The sequence below is a fragment of the Stigmatopora argus genome, chromosome 11 (assembly GCF_051989625.1).
Source record: "Stigmatopora argus isolate UIUO_Sarg chromosome 11, RoL_Sarg_1.0, whole genome shotgun sequence".
NCBI classification, from domain to species: Eukaryota; Metazoa; Chordata; class Actinopteri; order Syngnathiformes; family Syngnathidae; genus Stigmatopora; species Stigmatopora argus.
Genome location: NC_135397.1, coordinates 9884193 through 9902828, shown reverse-complemented (window position 1 = coordinate 9902828; position 18636 = coordinate 9884193). Strand labels below are relative to the sequence as shown.

Genomic DNA, 18636 nt, shown 5'->3' with positions numbered 1-18636 from the left:
AAAGGACTAGTGTCAGACGTGGGTACAGCTACCATCTGAGCTGATAGGATGAACAAAAAGAATCCGCCTAACTCAAACAAACAGTTGTATGTATACAGTTATATCACACTAATAAAAAGGACAGTTTGGGGAAAAGTTGATACCTTAGAAGGAGGTGGGGAGATGAAGAGGTGTGGCAGGGGTCCTCACACTTGTGATCGGAAGGTGCAGTAGTAGGAATGGCAGACTGGTGGGAAGATGCAGGTGAAGAAGTGGGGAGCTCAGGAAGGGGAGTAGGTGGGATGTGTTTGGGTAAAGTTAAAGGGAATTCATCACCCTCCGTGTGCTCAGTGATAGGGGGTCTAGAGGAAGGGGGACACATTAAATCAACAGTTGCATCTTCTCAAGTGAAATAGACGTACCTCACAAGTCCTCTGTGGCTTCAGCCTCACCAAATATTGAGTTGAAGAATGACAAACATATGAAACATTTCCAAGTATGGCTTTGTATTACAATTTCAATCGGTTGCCTGGCGTGCATGGACAAACTTACTCGAATATGTCAAGCTCAGTTGTAATAGGCTAACTAGAGGAGTGGATTTGGCCCTGATCCAGGTTCATCTTATCAGGAGTGTTAGGCCTTAATCTGACAGGCAATGTGGCGGACACCCATGCAGCTGCTAGCACTTTGGGCAAGCTTCCTGCAAGCTCTAAAAATATTCAGGGAGTCTACAGAACTAAAGCAAGTTTAATTTAAAAAAAACTCAGGGGTTTGAGTATTGTGACTGAAATGAAGAATTTAAAAAATCCCACAACTCATCCATCCTATTTGGCTGTGTTGCATGTCTCATTTTCTAGTCAACTTGGCAAATGCATGCCAGAAATAGACAAAGTCACAACATAGAGTCAAACAATCTACTTCAGGCTATAAATCAGTCAAAAAAAATAAATCAAGAAAAACCTTACAATTGAGACATTTTATTTTTGTGTGTATATATGAATGTCAGTTGATATATTGTATAAGTTAACAGGGGGTCAATTCTTACTTGGGCCAAATTAAATTCCAAAGAAGCAAAGAGAAAACCAAAAGAATGAGAAGAAGAAAAAAGAAGAGAGATCCTTTTCAGTGACACACTTTAAAGGTAGTTGAACACTTATGGAGTCTGTCTGTGTATCTGTCAGAACACGTTTGGCTATGACTGGTTCTTGGAAACCTCATCAAAAGCATATTTGTTGACTTATTAGTGGAAGTTAACAGAGGTGGTATAATTTATATATACAAATGACTCCAATAAAAAACAAAAACACCATTACCAATTCTTGACCCACGAGATTAAAACATATCAAGCAGGTGAGGAAGGTAAAACATGATTTGAATAAGTCAATTCAACTCTTTACCACCTTCTGGCCCCTCATCTAACTACTTGACCCTCCCCTATGCCCATCTGCTAAGGTCAGCAGAGTGCAGTCATCACCTCCACACCATATGCTATATCCACCTAGACCTACTTAATCAAGTACGCAAACATTAAAAAAAGGCATTGACTTTAAAAACAACTTACCCCCATTTTTGCCATTGGGTCTAACTAAATTAGGGGAAACGCTTCCGTAGAGTTCCAAACCAACAGAGGTACAGTGCTTCAAAGAATGTCCCAGGGCTTCCCTTCCAATCACTATTTCACTCTGATCGAGTCAGTCATGCACACTCAACACACAGCACATGCTCAAGTGTTTGTCTTCAAGTCTGGCTTTTGTTCAACTGTCTGCTTGGTGTAAATGACTTCAGAGGACCGGGTAGAAGAGGGCAGGCTGGGAAGGGAGGGACATGTTCATCTAGGGGTGGAGTAAACACATATGGGAAGACTTGCCCTGCGAGAGCATTTTTGTGTACATTGATGAAATGTCTAATAATTATTCTATTGTTTCTTATTAAAGTATGTGATTAAAATGCCTTGAATAGAAAAACGAGCCATAATTTGAAGGCTTGTCCACTTAATCCCAGTTGGTGGCAGTAATGGAAGCTAACTCATTGTGTGGACAACTGTCAAACAAATTGCTCATACTGCATTTTTAAGTGGCCAGTTGCAGGAACAGAACGTGGGCTGTGACTGGCAGAAACAAATGCTAATCTGGCATGTCACACGGCTGCTGGGCTTTCACTAGTGAAGCGAGAGTCTCTCATAAAAGCCATTGAAAATAATTGTGGACATCATGATACACAATCCGTCAACCGTGACCTGATTTAATTCTTAGCAAAAGTCAGTGAACATAAATGTATCTCTTTGAATGGCAAAAACCAAATGCAAAGGTACCAAAATCCTCAGTATAAAATAGAGCATAACCATTACGTCAGCGTAATCTCATCTGCAAATCTCACATAAGAATTTTATTTTAAAAAACACTTAATGTGGTAATTTTCCCCATCGAGTCAAGAGTTCTTTGAATCTCTTTGAATCATATAAGTGGCTCCGTAGTTATGGATTACAAACATGTGACTTTCCATCCACTTTGAGAATGTTAAGGAGAAGCATGACTCCCATTGTTTATTCTTACTACAGGCGGCTTACTGAACTGACAAGAAAAAAAGATTCATCAGGTTTGTTCTTTAGTAAAATCTGGTGTTATGAGTAAAAGAGGTGTGTCATACCTAAGATTTCATCTCAACATTGAAAGAAACTTGAATGTTAAAAATAGAATATTAGTTTCAAGCAAGGATACTAGTATTTTAGCCACTTACCCACTTTCTTGTTTCGCCCAAGCAGGTTCATTGATTGTTGTTGTGGTTTCCTGCGCTGTGTTTTCTGGTTCCTTCTCTAGATGTTCACTGTTTGGCCTTTTCTCCACTTCTTGGTGGCTTGTAATTTTCTGACCTTGTTTTAAGGGCTCCTGTTCTACTTTGCTCTCCTTTAATTCCACAGCCTCAACAGTGATTTTTGATGATTCTGTGGGCTCAGCTTGATGTTCCAATATTGCTCTGCTTCTTATTGGATGCTGTTCAATACATTCCTCTTCATTTTTGTCAAGTTCTGTTTTCTCCTTTTCAAGTTGCCCTGTTAAATCCACCTCGAGTTGTAGCACTGTGATGTCTGTTTGCCCCTGATGGATCTGATCTAGCCCCACAGGAGCAACTACCACTTCAGTAGGAGTGAGAAACTCTTGCTGGGGAGAGTCCAGAGGTGGGAGGGGTCTGTAAAGTATCATAAGAAGAGAAGGGGGAGATGGAGAATTGTTTAGTTTTACACACATGTCCAAGGTACGACTGTCAAACTACAAATGTGTTTGGTTTGCCAAGGTACAGCTGCCTAGGGTTTCTGGTTGTTTGTTTTAAAAGCTGTACTTTATTTAATTGGGCGTCACACTGTGTCAAGCTAAGGGTGTCGTGTGGGAAAAAAAAACAGCTCCATTCAAGATGTGGAGAGATGTCGCAGTTGATGTCATCCTTTCGATATAAAGGGCTGCATTACTTCCATTAGGCTCCAACATCTGACCTCAGCTTCAGTCAACACAAAGTGAAGCACTGTACTCACCTCCTCATTCATATTCATTGTGGGCCTGTTCTCTTCAACAATACTATACACAAATGATAAACATTGTTTCACTCCATACAAGTGTAATTAGTAGCTATAAAAAGATGAAAGTTAACGGTGATGTGTTTATGTTGTAAAAAAAAAAAATCATTAGGTGTTTTTTATTGCCTAATTTATTGTTGAAAAATAAAAAACCCAATCACACTATATATGCATTGGGCATCTTGTGAAGTAGACATGCAATACATGTATTTTAAAAAATATTCAGAAAACTGTAATATTTATGCACTTAATAGTGTAACCTGAATAGCAACAGATAAGAATCAAGAATAACAATGGTGGAAAACTATTCAAGCCCCCGTGTAGTTCTGTTTATTCCAATTAATTTCATGTAAAAAGGCATTTACTTAAGAGTAAAAATCTATAAGGTTTCTTAAAACCCTTCATGCTTTACCTTAGGACTTCTGTGCTCTCGTGTTCAGCCTGAGCAAAGGCAGCAGCTTCTCTGAGAGATCTTATCCATTGTGAATCAGATTCTTTTTCCATTAGTCCAGTGGGGGAATTGTCTGACGTATGTGGCAGTATGGTGTCTGCAGATGCTTGTTCAGAGTTGCAGGTAGAATGACATGCCACACCCTCATCCAGTGCATTTGAAAAGGAGGTGTGATTAGAAAGTTTTACATTGTGCGATATCACTGGCTGTGGGAGTATTGAATTATCATCTTGATTGTTCAACACTACACTGGTTGTGTTTGAGGCAATGTTGAGTTGTGACTTGCTAGTTGTGTCTTTGTCATTTTCCATTGTCTTCAAAAGACTCAAGTTGTTATCAGTATGGCAAAGGTTTGAAATGTCAGCAGATGGTGGGTCTTGAGGAACTCTTGTTACACTTGGTTCATTCTTTATTATTGCTTCATTGTGTGCTCCTTTTAACTCACTTGTTTGCATTACCAGGATATCTGAACTGTCTTCACATAAAGCTGCATTGTTGCCCCTGGCAAGCTCCTCTACATGTGCTCCTGTAGGAGTTTGGAGTGCTGAACCATGTGCTAGGGCTGAGCTTTTATTGGAGCACTGGGGCTCAAGAACCTCACATACTGTATCTGGGATTTTATTTTTCTCAGTTTCACTCTTTTGGGTGTTCACAGCCTGTGCAGCACTCTGATCCTTTTCTCTGGTACTATTGTTTATATTTTTATGCAAGTTGGAATCCTTGTTATCGCCCATGCTGACATCTGTATAAAAGTAATTATTTTCTATGTTGTCTTTTTCAGATCCAGAAAATCCTGAAGGCAAAGGGTCATGATCATCCAATAAAGGAACAACAGAAAGGGTGTTGCTTCTAAAGTCAAAATGATTTTCTGGTAACAGTCCAAATGATTCCGATGGGCTGTTTTCGGTCTTGGCTTTACAATTTTCACTTTGGCGAAAGTCATTGTCCTGCATTAAATCTGTGCTTGAATCCTTCTCTGCTAAACCACATTTTCTTTCAGTACTCATTTCTTGTTCAAGCTCGTTTATGTGATCTGTCTTTGTTTTCTCTAGCCCATTTACTTTTTGACTATCATTTAAATCACAGACAAAAGGCGCAAGGATCCTGTCAACTCCAGAAATTATATGTGATTTGTTCTTTTCAAATGTATCGACAGCAACAGTTTGTTTGCTGATACTGCTGTCACTGTTGGACAACTCATTCTGACCTTCTGATGTCTCAAAAGAGCCATTGTCTCCTTCTATGGTGTCTGTCACCCCAGATACCGGTGCTTGAAGCAATTTAACCTGGCTGCCCGTCTTTTCTCCCTCTTGAAATGGGTCCCTGCAACCACCCGGAAATCCATCAGTGGAATATTTGTCCAACAAACTCTGCTGCAGTTCCTCCTGTTGCTGGGCCAAACTCTTCAGTTCAGTACTTGAACTAAAATCAGGTGGAGTGTCCCTGTTCTCGTGCTCAGAAATCGAATGGTTTTTTTGTTGCATTTCTTCTTCCAATTTTATAACCATATTTGGTTCAGTATTTTGGATCTCTTGTTTGGGAAACAGATCCATGTCTGCAGTTGCCTCTTTAGCGCCACAATCTGACTCTTCATTCTGTTGTGTCACATTTCCTATATCGATGTTACCACTGCTTTCTGTTTCCTCTAGATTAGTGAGCTTTTCGGTTTTGTCATTGAATGACACAAAAGTTTTCTCATCCATATTCTGTTTTTCCTCAACATCGCATAGTTCTGCAATATTACCCTTCACATTGGGCTTGTTACAAGAAGTGAGGTCAGGTTTTGCCTGAATCATTATATAATTGGAGTCATTATTTGCCAGTACAAACTCTGGAGGCTTTTTCGCCTCATGTAAAGTTGTCAAGGTATTGTCAAATAGCAAATATTTGCCACAATCAACATTATTTCCAACCAAAGATTTGTTTTCAACTCCATCGTTAGCTTCCCCTTGTTCCTGATCATCCAGTAAAGGCGTATGTATCCTGCTTCTGTTACAATCAGCATTGACATCACTAATACCGTCAGAAAGAGAGACTTCTGATTCATCACCCACTTTTAAGTCACTTAACAAAGGGCCTTGGCATTTCAATAATAATGTAGGTTCACTGGCACATTGCTCACTAACAGGAATTGGCCACTCAGTGACTATAGCCTCTGAAATTACTGACTCATCCCTTAGTAGGTCAACAGAAGCCACAGACTTCGGGTCCTCCCTAGATTCCATTGGCTCTGTGCTAATTAGTGCGTGTGATTGTGGATGATCGAAGTCAGCAGCAGGCTGAGAGCTTAGTTCTCTCTGTTGTGTCTGAGGGGGTACGGAGCAGGTCAACATCTGAGTTTTAGGCTCAGAAAAGGAATCAAGATCATTTGAACGCTGTCCCTCCATAGAATCAGTGAAGACATCTTTGATTACCTTACAGGTAGCATTACTGACGGAAAGGGAAGTACCTATTTCACTGACCACAAACGTTTCACTTTTTATCTCCTCTGGCTTGACAGGACTGATGTCCACATTAATTTCAGGTGTGTTAATTCCCTCTGGCATTTGACATGAAATTCCAATGCCATTTTCTGGAAAAAATTCTTCCTGATTTGTAAGCACTTGAACCCTTTTTTGGCATGGTTGATTACTGATTGACCTAGGGTTTGTCATCTCCTCATGTTGCTCGGGCGGCTCCTTATTTGTTGGTTCATTCACTTCACATTTATTGTTTTCTGAAGGGTCTTCAGTGTTTTTTGCTGGTTCTGAAGCAGCATCTGTTGAAAAATCTGCTTTTTCGATGCCAATATGTTCAGTCCTCCCAAGACTTTCCTCAGTGGGCCTTTTTCCATCTCTACCTGACGGATCACAGTTAGCATTCTTGGATTTATCTTCGTTATCTAAAAGAATATCATTCCCAGACGTTGTTGTGACATTTTGAATTGCCGCTCCAGCTTTAGTAGATGTTATGTCAGTGCTGGTTTGTGGCTTTTTTAAGCCGAGAAAGTCTGGGTAAGTATAACTCGCCTCGACAACAGGATGGTACAAACTCTCGTGAACTGTCAATGGGGGCAATGAAGCGCATCTCATAGCAGGCATAGCCATATTTTGTACCTCTACTGTAACACTATGGTCTTCGTTGACACTGTCCACAAAGCGAACTCTGTTGCTGCATCCACTTTTTTGACGTGCAGACTTACCCCCACTTGTGGTTTGGTTCCCAGCCTGTTCTTGGATCTTGACTTCTGTTATAGGTGCCGTGGATTTGGGTATGACACTTTCCGGTTGCACCTGTTGAATTCTTGTAGTAGAAGTAAGTGACGTCTCGGTGATGGCCGACGCCTTGAAAGTGGCTCCTGAATGTCGTAGCTCCTCCAAATTTAAATTTTCCTGCGTTCCGGTTCCGCTTTCTGTATTGCTTTGGCCGCTGTGAAGTGGAATCGGTGAAAATGTTGCAGCGAGCTCCTCCTCAGTGCACAGGGTGTCTGTGACAGTAATGATCGTCTCATCATGGCTCGGTGACTTCACACATGACTCTGCAACATCAGTGGGTGGACATAGCTTTTTCTCAGCTTCCAACGCCTCTCTAGCAGCCCCCTCCGGAGGGCTGAATGAACTGCAACCAGCGACATCTCCACCCTCCAGTCCTGCAGCACTATCATTCAGATGATGAGCAACAGCAAGTATCCCATGGGGGAAATGATTAAAATTGCCTTCAAGGCAGAGAGGCTCAATTTCTCTGTCGCTTTCTTCCGCGGGGGAGATTGCTGCATGTGCGGTGCTCGTCTCCCTCTGTCCTTTTGAGCAACTCTCAGTTGATGTGTGTGGCATTTTGCTGTCGGAGATTTCTTCACTAACAGCCTGTTTCCTTTCGTTTGTGAAATCAAGTGAGTAAAAGTCAGATGAGAGCTGAGCACTACTATCCAGGAGTGTCCTCTGTTCTTTGTATCCCTCCGAGTGCCTTTCCGCCTCTCCTTTCCCAATGTCCGCAATAGAATTAGTAGCTACTCCCTCCAATGAATCAGAGCTCACTTTTACTCCCTCACATTTTATCACTTCTTGTATCGTAGGTGTTGTTAGTGGCAACGCAGCAGCCTCCACTAAGGCATCTTCAATGGACCCATCTACGCAACTCTCTCCCACACATGCTGTGATGCTACATAGGGCGCTCTCTTCATTGTTTACCCACGCCTCAGTGTTAAAAACATCATGATTTGAATTATTTTCTGATTTATTATTGAGATTATTAGCTGTAATTTGGTCTGTTCTCGTATCCTTTTTTATGAGACTTCTGGTGGTATCTTGAGTCCCCGGTAGTATTTTGTCGATGTTATTTTTTCCAGACTGAGCATCACTTTCACTGATCTTATCAGACGGATTAAATTGTGAAGGAACAAGATTGGAAGCAGAAGGGACAGAGTCGATAAAATGATCCTTCTGGCTATGAGAACAGGATGGGGAGGTGCGTGGCATCCTCTTACTACAAAATTCATCATTATGCTGTGTTATACATGTCATTGTCTCTGTGATTGGGACTGAAACAGACTCTGAATGATTCCCTGGATTTACAAAGTGTGGCGCCTGTAATTCATTTTCATCCTGTGCCATTGTTCTATGTTCCATTTCAGTCTCTTTGTTTGTCCCCGCCCTTTTCTTTTTATTGTGCTTTTTTCGATCTCTCTTTTTCACCCTTTTGCCTTGCGCAGCTTCACCCTGTTTGTTTAATGCAGGGATCACTTTTACGTCATCAACACTGCTTGATCCCACTTCCTTTTCTGAACATATTTTCCCAATTAAATCTTGACTCTCAAAATATGGACAATTCAACTCAGGTGATTCTTTAAAAGAATACAGTGTCCCAATATTACACGTGGGACTCTGATTTTGGCTTTTTAAATCCACAAGCTCATTTTTTTGTTCTCCGTCTTCTTCCAAATTCTGTGGGCTTATTTTTCCAGTGGCGGAGTTACATTCAACATATTCTTCATTCAAACTGCAATTTTCTGCCACTTGTTCAAACATCTCTGGGGACTTTTCTGTACATGTATCAGATGAATTCTGCTTATCCTCTGTGATTGATTGTTCTGATTCCAAATTCTCTGTTCCAAGTATGTAGTCCCTGAAACTAAACAGAACTGTATCCATCTGCTTGCACTCTGCCTCACTATTTCCATATGCACTTTTGTTTATGAGCTTATTGCTACCATGATCCAACAAATCTTCAAATTTAGGCGGTGATGATGAATCATCACACTTTGTAATTGTTTCTTGCCCAGCTTTTCTATCCTCTTGATCTAATGTTTCATGCTTTGGCTTGATGGATTCTTTGAGATGAGGAACACTCAATGAGGCCATTTGTTCCTCACATTCCTGATAGGCTGCCAGAAGTTCCTGGTCATGAAGCACACACGGAGTGAGAGTCAAAGGTTGGCCAGCTGGGTGAGGTGTGGCAGTGTGCAGAGGTAAAGGTGGAGCATCTGGAAGGAGTGGCTCAGCCTCGTGAGGCCTGAGACGAGGGTAGGGTGACACAGTTAAAAGTGTGGATTTGTAGGCAAACAGCTGCTAATTCCACGATGCCACACAGCACCACTTGTGGCGGACAAGGTTCATGCTCAAGCTCTGCACCAATGCAACTTCAGGAGAAATGCCGATCATACTGTATGTCAGCTGTTTCCAAGCATTTGGTTGTTAATAAAATACCAAGTTTAAATCCACAGCACCAATTGTTAAAAGCCTACCTTTAAATATCCAGCCATCACCAGGTTATAACAACTGCAATAGGTGCAAAACAATCAGTTATTTAAGCACTGGGAAAGCATTATTAAACAACAGAGTTTAATAATGCAACAGTTGGGCCACAGCTGACCTCAGTTAGCCATACATCACAATGCTGTGAGATTATCACTTATATATGCAGTGTCTTATATAAATATTTTTGAAACTATAACTCCATAGTTCTAGTTTTGATAATCATATATTTCACAATCTTTATCATTATGCTGGCACCAAAATACCCAGAGTCCTAAGCAAACTGAGCATTAATTTGTGGCTGAATCAATTTCTACATTGTATTCCAAAATGCCTTTTATTACCAATTTATTGAATTAAAATGTTATTTTTATTCCATGTGCTGACAATGAGTTTCTATAATTCAAATGGATGTCCTAAAGAAATTTTGGCATTGTTGATAGAATGTATATACAAGCATTAAAGTTAAGATTTTTTTCCAAATTGTGTAATGTATTCAGGTTTGTCTTTAAAATACAAAATACGTATAAAAACAGTTTTTTTTTACATATCTAGTTGTGCAGCAATGAGTGATGTATAAGGCACCATGCCTGGTGTTTTGGTAACTAATCAGGACTAATGAATTAATTCATCCAAGCATTGAAGGTCCTCAGTTCTCAACCCTTCAATGGAAAAAAACACACTATAAAGCTATCAATCATGAACATGTAAAATAAAAAGGATAATTCTGTTAGCTTCATGGCATCATTCCATGCACACTGATTATTTTACCATCATGAAGTCCAGTACCTGTTATCTAGAACTACTGGAGGATGATTGACTTCCCTGTGATGCTGCAAACCAGCCAGCAAGGAGTTCACCTGCTCATATGTCCTTTCTCCTGAACTAGTCTTAGGTCTGTCAACACAACCCCGGGATATAGGCATATACACAGAGAAAAGGAAGATCTCTACCATGAATTCATATGTTGTGCAAATCTGCAGCCTTAAAACAACAAATACAGTCCACTTGCTGCCGAGGAAAAATTATGTACATTTATTCAATATGTGGAGCAATTGTGCCATTAATGAATAGGTTGTAATTAAAAAAAACAAATTAAATAACATTATATTCCTGATTTAAAAAAAATTGTACTACTGTTTCTTCTCCAATCGGTAACAATTACTGTGGACAAGTCATCACAAAAAGCTGCAAAAAAATAAATGTTTTCCATCCCACACTTACCCAAGAGAGGACTCCCAGATGTTAAATTCACTGCTGAAATCTAGACTGGGCAGCAGATCATGGGGAAATTCCAACTCCTCTTTGTCTTCAAGGGCTCCTGTAGCACTTTGGCTCTCCTCTACACCTTTGATGACTGGGACATCCAGGAGCAAGGGCTGGGATGGCAGATTTTGTTGGCTGATAGGCTCCTTGGACAATTGCACGCCGGCATCTTTAAGTGCCTCAGTCTTTAAGGAGGGGGAAAACCATAAACGGTGAGTAACAAATACAAATGTGAGAAAAAGTAAAGTACTAATCACCAACCTATTCTTGGTTCACTATACTTTAACTCAACATTTCGCATTTTCTTTCACATGCACACCTGCAGAATTCAACCTCGAAAATAAACAAAGAAGAGCAAATAACTCCACCCAGAGCTACACAACATAATAAAACTTTTGTGTGTACAGCCTGGAGTGATGCACACGTAATATTAACGGATACTCCATTGCAACTTCCCAGTGTGCTTTTATAACAAGTAAAATGTATACCTAAGCAATACAGCTTTATTAATATTCAAACACCTGCTGTTGTTTACTTGAATTTTAAATGAATATAAGTTGCATCAAATTCCAGGAGTCTTTTTATACCCTTCCTCGTCTATACTTTTCAAAATATATAGTCTAATGGTTTATGGCAAGTAGTTGTCACTGTCAGCATTGAAATCCATGACTAGACAAACCTGTCTTTATCGCTTATATTCTGATGAAATATAGTCACTAACTGTAAGCAGCTGTCTAAATAACATAGCACCCTTAAAGCATATCACTTAGTAATGTGTGAACTAAACAGTGACTTAAATGTAAAGCTTTTAAAGTCCAGTACATCATTATTATTTTCAAAAAAAAGTGCAGATGGACATTGGTCAATTGGAAATGCCTAAAATAAAAACTACTAAAGTATAATGCGTACAGTATGAATTATTACGATTAAGAGGACTTGTGAATTATTTATGAATGTTTAAGTGCAAAGAAAGCAAGGACACATATCTTAGCTAGTATATTTGTTGGATAATAGTGAATACTAGATAATAAATCGATGTGGTTGACTTGCCCACTTCCTTGATTTATATCAATTATTTCTCTTCCATCACTAATGTGATGTCACACCTTCACAGTTTAGTTAATTGGGTGTAAATATGCAGTTCAGTTAAGGTGGAGACCAAAAATGCTAATTTGGCTGGTGTCACCTGTATTGTTTTGTTTCTTCCCACGGTCAGTGGGAGGGAAAAATGAGTGCAATTTTTCCAGTGTATTCACCTAATTATGGAAATCCAAGACATACAACATGCAATTGCAAGAGAATTTGCAATTGCATGTTGTATGTCTTGGATGAAAGTTCATAAGAAAATGGATGATAAGATCACTGTGAAAATTCTACATTAATTATAGCTCAACTTCAGTTTTTAAAAAATGGTTTACTGCGAATCACTTTTCTCACATTGGAAAAATATTCAAATTTACGTTCACACTTGTGGACTCATTTGAGCCTTGTAATCAACCTGACACACTTTTTAAATTGTGGAAGGATCTGAAAAATAAGGAAAAACAGAAATGCATGTGGACTCCTCCCAGAAAAACAGACATCCAATCCATTTTGACAGGGAGGGATGGCAGCAAAGCTCTAGCACCCTCAGTGGCACAGCAACATCAATCCTCCCTGTTTAGATTAATGTGACAGTTCCCATTGTTATTGACAGGAAATAAGTTAACAATACTACAAAAAAAGACTAGCAAAAACAGATGCAAACTTTCTGACCCCGTTTCTTCCATGTGAAATCTGAACATTATCAACATTTCAAAATGTATTTGTGAGGTCCAGGTGTACCCAATGACACATCAAGTGAATGTATCCTCTCTTTCCAAAGAACACCTAATGTCACTTTGATAACTGTCCACTCAGCACAAGCAAGGTTACTAAGACACAAGAAGCCCTTTAATTAAAAATCTATTTCCTAACTCATGTCAGTCCACCCCAAACATAAATAGTACACGCTTGGTTACTTATTAAGCCGACTGGAAGCGAAATGACTCACACTCTTTCAATTTCCACAGCAAGAAGTTCCAACAAATATGTACTTACTCAGTACGCTCAATGAGATTCTACCAGCTTTCCTTTCTGTCCTCGCTGTCAACAGGGCGCCATGGTTTGTTTTGAAACACACAAACATGCCGCAACGCGTGCAGCCGCTCTCTTGGTCGATCCTTGACTGAGTGCTCTTGGCCGCCCCTCCTTCTACTGCTTTCTGCCGCCTCCCTTCTAGATTTCCATGCAACTCCAGGGGCTCTTTAACTGCGCAGACACGTGCGTGTTGCTAGTACAAACACTGCTGCTGCTGCTGCTGAATCACTCGGCTGGCAAGGGCTGGGAATTCTCCTCCCCCATCCAGCCCCGCATGCTTCCTACACCCTCCCCTTCCTCACCCCTGGTTTCTGGGCGGTGCCACCCCTTGCTTCCCTTCCTTCCCTGAGGTTTACCGTATTGACCCGAGTATAAGACGATCCCCTCCTTTTCAAGACTCAAGTTTGAAAAATAAAATAAAAACACTTCAAGTGGTTAGCGCTCACAGTGGGAGACCTGGGTTCAAATCCTGGTCCGTCCACCTGGGTGAAGTTTGCATGATCTGTGTGGGTTTTCTCCGGGTACTCCGGTTTCCTCCCACATTCCAAAGACATGCATGGTAGGCTGATTGGACACTCTAAAATTGCTCCTAGGTATGAGTGTGAGCGTGAATGGTTGTTTGTCCCCGTGTGCCCTGCGATTGGCTGGCCACCAATTCAGGGTGTGCCCCGACTCTGGCCCGAAGTCAGCTGGGTTAGGGTCCAGCACCCCCTGCGACCCTAGTGAGGATAAAGCGGTTCAGAAAATGAGATGAGATGAAAATAATGACAGCACATTGGAAACAAATGATTATAACAATATATTGTTACTCAAACTCATACCTAGGGGCAATTTAGAGTGTCCAACCAACCTAACATGCATGTCTTTGGAAACCGGAGTACCCGGAGGAAACCCACGCAGGCCTCATACACACACAAGGTTATTCCTCTAGTCTTCCTTATTTGTATGATTTTAAGATTTTAAGAAATATCAGACTATTTTTTCCCTATATGTACTTAGTATGTTTTTTGAAATAGAATATCAACATATTATAAGGGTGCCAAATGTCCATAAGAGTTATTATGTAGCATTGTAATAACAAAAATGTTTGTTTTTCACACAAGCAGTGCTTGTTTAATTTTTCACTCAACACAAATTCACACTTTTATTCCCATTCATTTTGTACCTGTTCTGTGTCATTTTCTTGCGGTGGAAACAGAACAACATGTTCTGTAGTGCCCTCTTCTGGCTGAAATTACAAATTCGATGGTTCAAGACTAATTCAGGGGATGGGAAAGAAATTATGCTGAGTGCTTACAAAACATAATGAGGACTAAATGTAAGTACTATGCAGCATCATTGTTTTCTATACCATCACATTTATAATCCACCTTTTTGGTGTGTTTGGGGGGGCATGGGGTGGTCTCTCTGTATGAGAAAGAAGCCAATTTACATTAAATCCCATCAAGATAATCCAGAATTCCAATTCAAGGTCTCACATGTGCACTTGTGTGTGTGTGTGCGTTTGTATATATTCATAAATATATGCACATAGTACACATATATTGAGCAAAATAAATGCAATGATGCACTATACACACACTATACTATGTACTGCAGAGGTTGTATCATTATGATGATCATTATTATTAAGTAATGTGGTGCTTTACTATGGTATAAAAAGCTTTTCACCTTCAATTGCTTTTCATTTGATATCATACCAGTATCAACACTAATAGTAGTACTATATCAAAGTAGTTTTAAAATTATAGTACAGTGACTGTGCTAGTTGCACTAACAGTACCAGTAATTGTTTGCTGAATTTTCACAAGTGTTAATCTGAGTACAGTTGCAGTTTTAGTGAAGCATTAGAAGTAGTTGTAGTACCAGTAGAGGTAAACTATTTTTTGAGTAGTAGTAGTAGTTAAGTTATTATTTTACCCATGGCAGTAGTATTTGTCTGAGTTATAGTCTACTAAAAGTAGTGATGGGAGCAGTTTTGTGGAAACATTACTACTACAGCAAATGTAAGTACTTATTTGGAGCTTTTATATATACGTTAGTTGTTGCCCTGTAGCATTTTTAGTAAGTAAGTAGTTGTGTGGCTATAGTATTGTTTGTTTTTATTATTATTGCTATTAGTAGTAGTACTAGGAGCAGCAGCAGTAGTAGTAGACAGATTCTCTTACCAAAGCCTCAGTTGTGCTGCTCTCATTCCCCATGTCTCATCAGGCCAAGTGGCATAAGGACGCTTCAGGCCTTCCCAGACTCAACAGAGAGAGAAAAAATGTGAATGCCTTCTTCCACGGGATTAGAGCAACAATATGTACAGGTATGTATAGGTTTTAAGATTAGGACGTGGTGACGCAGCACCACTTGCTCAGGCCAAAGTTCAACCTTAATAGCCTGAAGAATGGGTGAAAAGCCAGAGAGAGTATGTTCAACAAAAACTTAGTTTCATCCCATTAAATTCAATGAGTAAGTTATTCTTTTTTTCCTCAGAAAGGGATTATTTGGAATAATGTTGGTGTTGAGTCTTTATCAATATTTCATGTTTTTATTAATTGTAGTATTTAACGACACAAGAGGTGGAAAATACATCTAAAATACAAAAAGTGACCAAATAAAAACGGAATAAATGTCTTTTACACACAAAGGCTTGCAGTCAGTCATTATATTGTCATCTACAGCTTCACTACTCTCACAGGAAAGCTTGTTTCTGCATGTCTGATACTACACAAAAGTGCACACGCACAATTAGAAAGCACTGACCCGCAAATACAAGATTTTATAAATAGATACTCTCTCGTTTGACAGTTTTCCCTCAGGTTTTCTGAACTGTTTGTCACAATTCATTGAAAACAACATCACGCTCAGTATCTCACAAGCTCAAATATCTTTTTATCAAAAATCATGACACCAAAACTGGCATCAATAATCCTCGCATTTTCATTTTAAAACATCTTTTCCTGTGTTCCAACAGCATCAATTCTTCCCAAATCCAAAATAGATTAAGAGCTTGCATTTTTCAAATCTCCTTAGACTGTATGTTATATTTGCCCTTTCACCAATTTTGCTAGTGAGTGCATTATTATTATTATAAATAGGAACATGACATGGCTGTAATGTGTTTTGTGCTGTTTATTCTGTGGCGCAGCAACACTTCTCTCCTCCTGTCTGCTTGCTCTTTGGATGAAAGGATGTAATTTCAGCCTTCAAGCTGTAATTGTGTACGCACTTGAACTAGGGGTAGCATTTCGGAGTTTAATGTAGCAACATAAGAATAATAGTTAAAAATTGGATCATAAACGCCTGTCAAAAACGACCATTCAACAACAAGGCCGAACTGAAGATTGCAATTTACTGCCCTTTTTGCAATTCCTCTACTTACATAACTTCAAACAAAACCTGTCTTTCTAATAATACTCTCTATGAATTGTATGTCCAATCTATATATGCATTCTGCACAATGTTCCTTCAAAATGACAGATAATTATTACAAAACAAAGAGCAGCATTTCACTACTCACCACCGGCAAGAAGACGATACGTCTCCTTCAAGCTTGCACAAGCTACTCCGGTCTGTGTTTACTATCTGACTAAAGTTCTGTCCTCTCCTCCGTCACGCCTCAGTTTCTCTGATGCTATTTTTGCATTGCACGTGGGGCGAGCAGGTGGGGAATGGGCGCTAAAGGGGGTTGACAGCGGCCTGAGGTGAACGTTGGACCGGAGAAGTGAAGAGAGTGGGTTTGAGGGGAGAGAAGGGCAGTACTGAGGGGCGGGAGGGAGAGAAAAACGGAGCCCAGGAGGCCATCATTGCTCAAAGTTAAAGTGAGAGGTCATTCTGCTGAGTGTTCTTTCAAGCACTACTTGGCGTATGAATGGTAGAGCATAAAGTCAAGAGACTTTGTCCCAGTGGGAAAGAACTTAGTATGAACTGTAACAGAATCTAGGATGCAGGGGCACCCTAAACCAACAAGTAACCTCACAAAAGGAAGAGTAAAAAAAAGAGTGGGTGTTATAAATGCGTGCCCTCATTTTCGTTTCTTATCATGGCTTTATCACATTATTGGACAAATAATTTTCCAAAATAGTCTTCTGCATGATATTTGAAAATACAATTAACTTAATCCACATATTTATGCATGAAAATAATAGCTTGTAGCAGATATTTTGAGGCACAACACGGGTGAAAAGTGAGCCAGCCTTTTGTTCTGTATATCTATGATTTAAGTTCGGCATTCTGTATTCAAGAAATTCCTCAATTTACTTGTTTTTAATCATTAAACATTCTTAGTTCTTTTCTGAATGAAAACATATTTTGATTCAATACTCTTCAAATGTATAACGCAGGTCAAAAGTGACCTGAATCCATTTTTTTGTATGCACTATAGCGTTATGAAGAGATATCTTTTTAAATACATTATTTTTTGTCAATTTCAAGAAGTATAGAGTAGTTTTTCATTTTCATGGCACAACAAGCAACAACAAAAACAGAGCGATCCAAGGGTTAATATCCCTTGCAGTTCAATTTCTTAATTTCTCATACCTGTAGTTCCACAAGCATGAAAATGTTGATACATATTTCTCTTCACTCACCTGGCACCAACTACTAGATCTGTAATTGCGTTGTTAAGGACAGATTTCAGCAACACATCTTAACTTTAGTGCACTCAGCATGTTTTCAACCCAAGTAAAAATGTCAACGGACATTAATTTAATCAAAAATCCTGCATCCCCCTCTGATATTTCATCCTCCCCATCATCCTCGCTCTTACTCCCCCTTTCTCAGCTCCCATTGCCATAACCAAGAGTACCATTTACACTGTCACAAACAATAAAATTAACGCTGCGCAACAACTCCGACCGCCATTTACCTGTCTTGGTGATATTCCAATGCAGCCCCCCATCCTGTATTCCATGCCCTCCTCGGGTGAAGTGACTCTGGCACTACAAGGCTTGCACAGCACCTTCCTGCAGAACTGCATCCTCGTTAGTCAGCCGCAGCATCGCAGAGGGAGCAGAATCTTTGAAAAGATGCGCGCCGGAGTGACTCATGAATACACTGCCTTGCATTGCCTGTGGGGCATCTGTGACATTCTTTCAAGCCATCGTTATATAAATACACATAAAATCTACATTACATAAGGAATTCTGGGTAATAAAACGAGTGATGGGAAGTGATGCTTTCCAGCCTTGAGTGCATCTCTGCCTCACGTCAATGTGAGGATGAAACACACACAAAAAAAAACGGGTTTGGAGGGAAACAGAGGAGGAGGAGACAGAAATGAAGGCAAATAAAGGGTGCCTTTCCCTTTAAATGTGGCAGTAGGCAGTGAGAATGACGAAAGTAGATGGTGATGGAGAGCAGTACAATTGCAGCTAGATTAACAGGCAAATAAGAGAAACATGCCATCTGTATGTACGTGTGTGTGTGTATATATGTATACTATATATTTTTTTCAAATGCAAAGACAAATAACAATTTGCCTTTATAGTCATCATAATGTATGCCATTTTCCAACATTGCTTTTGTGAAAAGTAGCA

At 39.8% G+C, this 18636-nt stretch overlaps 1 protein-coding gene across 21 annotated transcripts in view; it reads right to left on the bottom strand.

The window, feature by feature from the left end:
• Positions 1-18485, bottom strand: part of tacc2 (transforming, acidic coiled-coil containing protein 2) — a 36127-nt gene extending 17642 nt beyond the window's left edge. For 14 of the 21 annotated variants that reach the window (XM_077612517.1, XM_077612518.1, XM_077612520.1 and 11 more), the window contains exons 1-3: positions 3960-7163; positions 2716-3165; positions 144-341 (exon numbers count right to left, since the gene is read on the bottom strand). In XM_077612517.1, the coding sequence (XP_077468643.1) occupies positions 144-341; positions 2716-3165; positions 3960-7084 (3773 nt within the window). In that variant the 5' untranslated portion in view covers positions 7085-7163. Of the gene's footprint in view, positions 1-143; positions 342-2715; positions 3166-3959; positions 7165-10951; positions 11179-14276; positions 14340-15279; positions 15359-17966 lie in introns of those variants that run through there. The other 7 variants (XM_077612535.1, XM_077612519.1, XM_077612537.1 and 4 more) reach the window with 6 other exon arrangements.
• Positions 18486-18636: the final 151 nt, after the last annotated feature.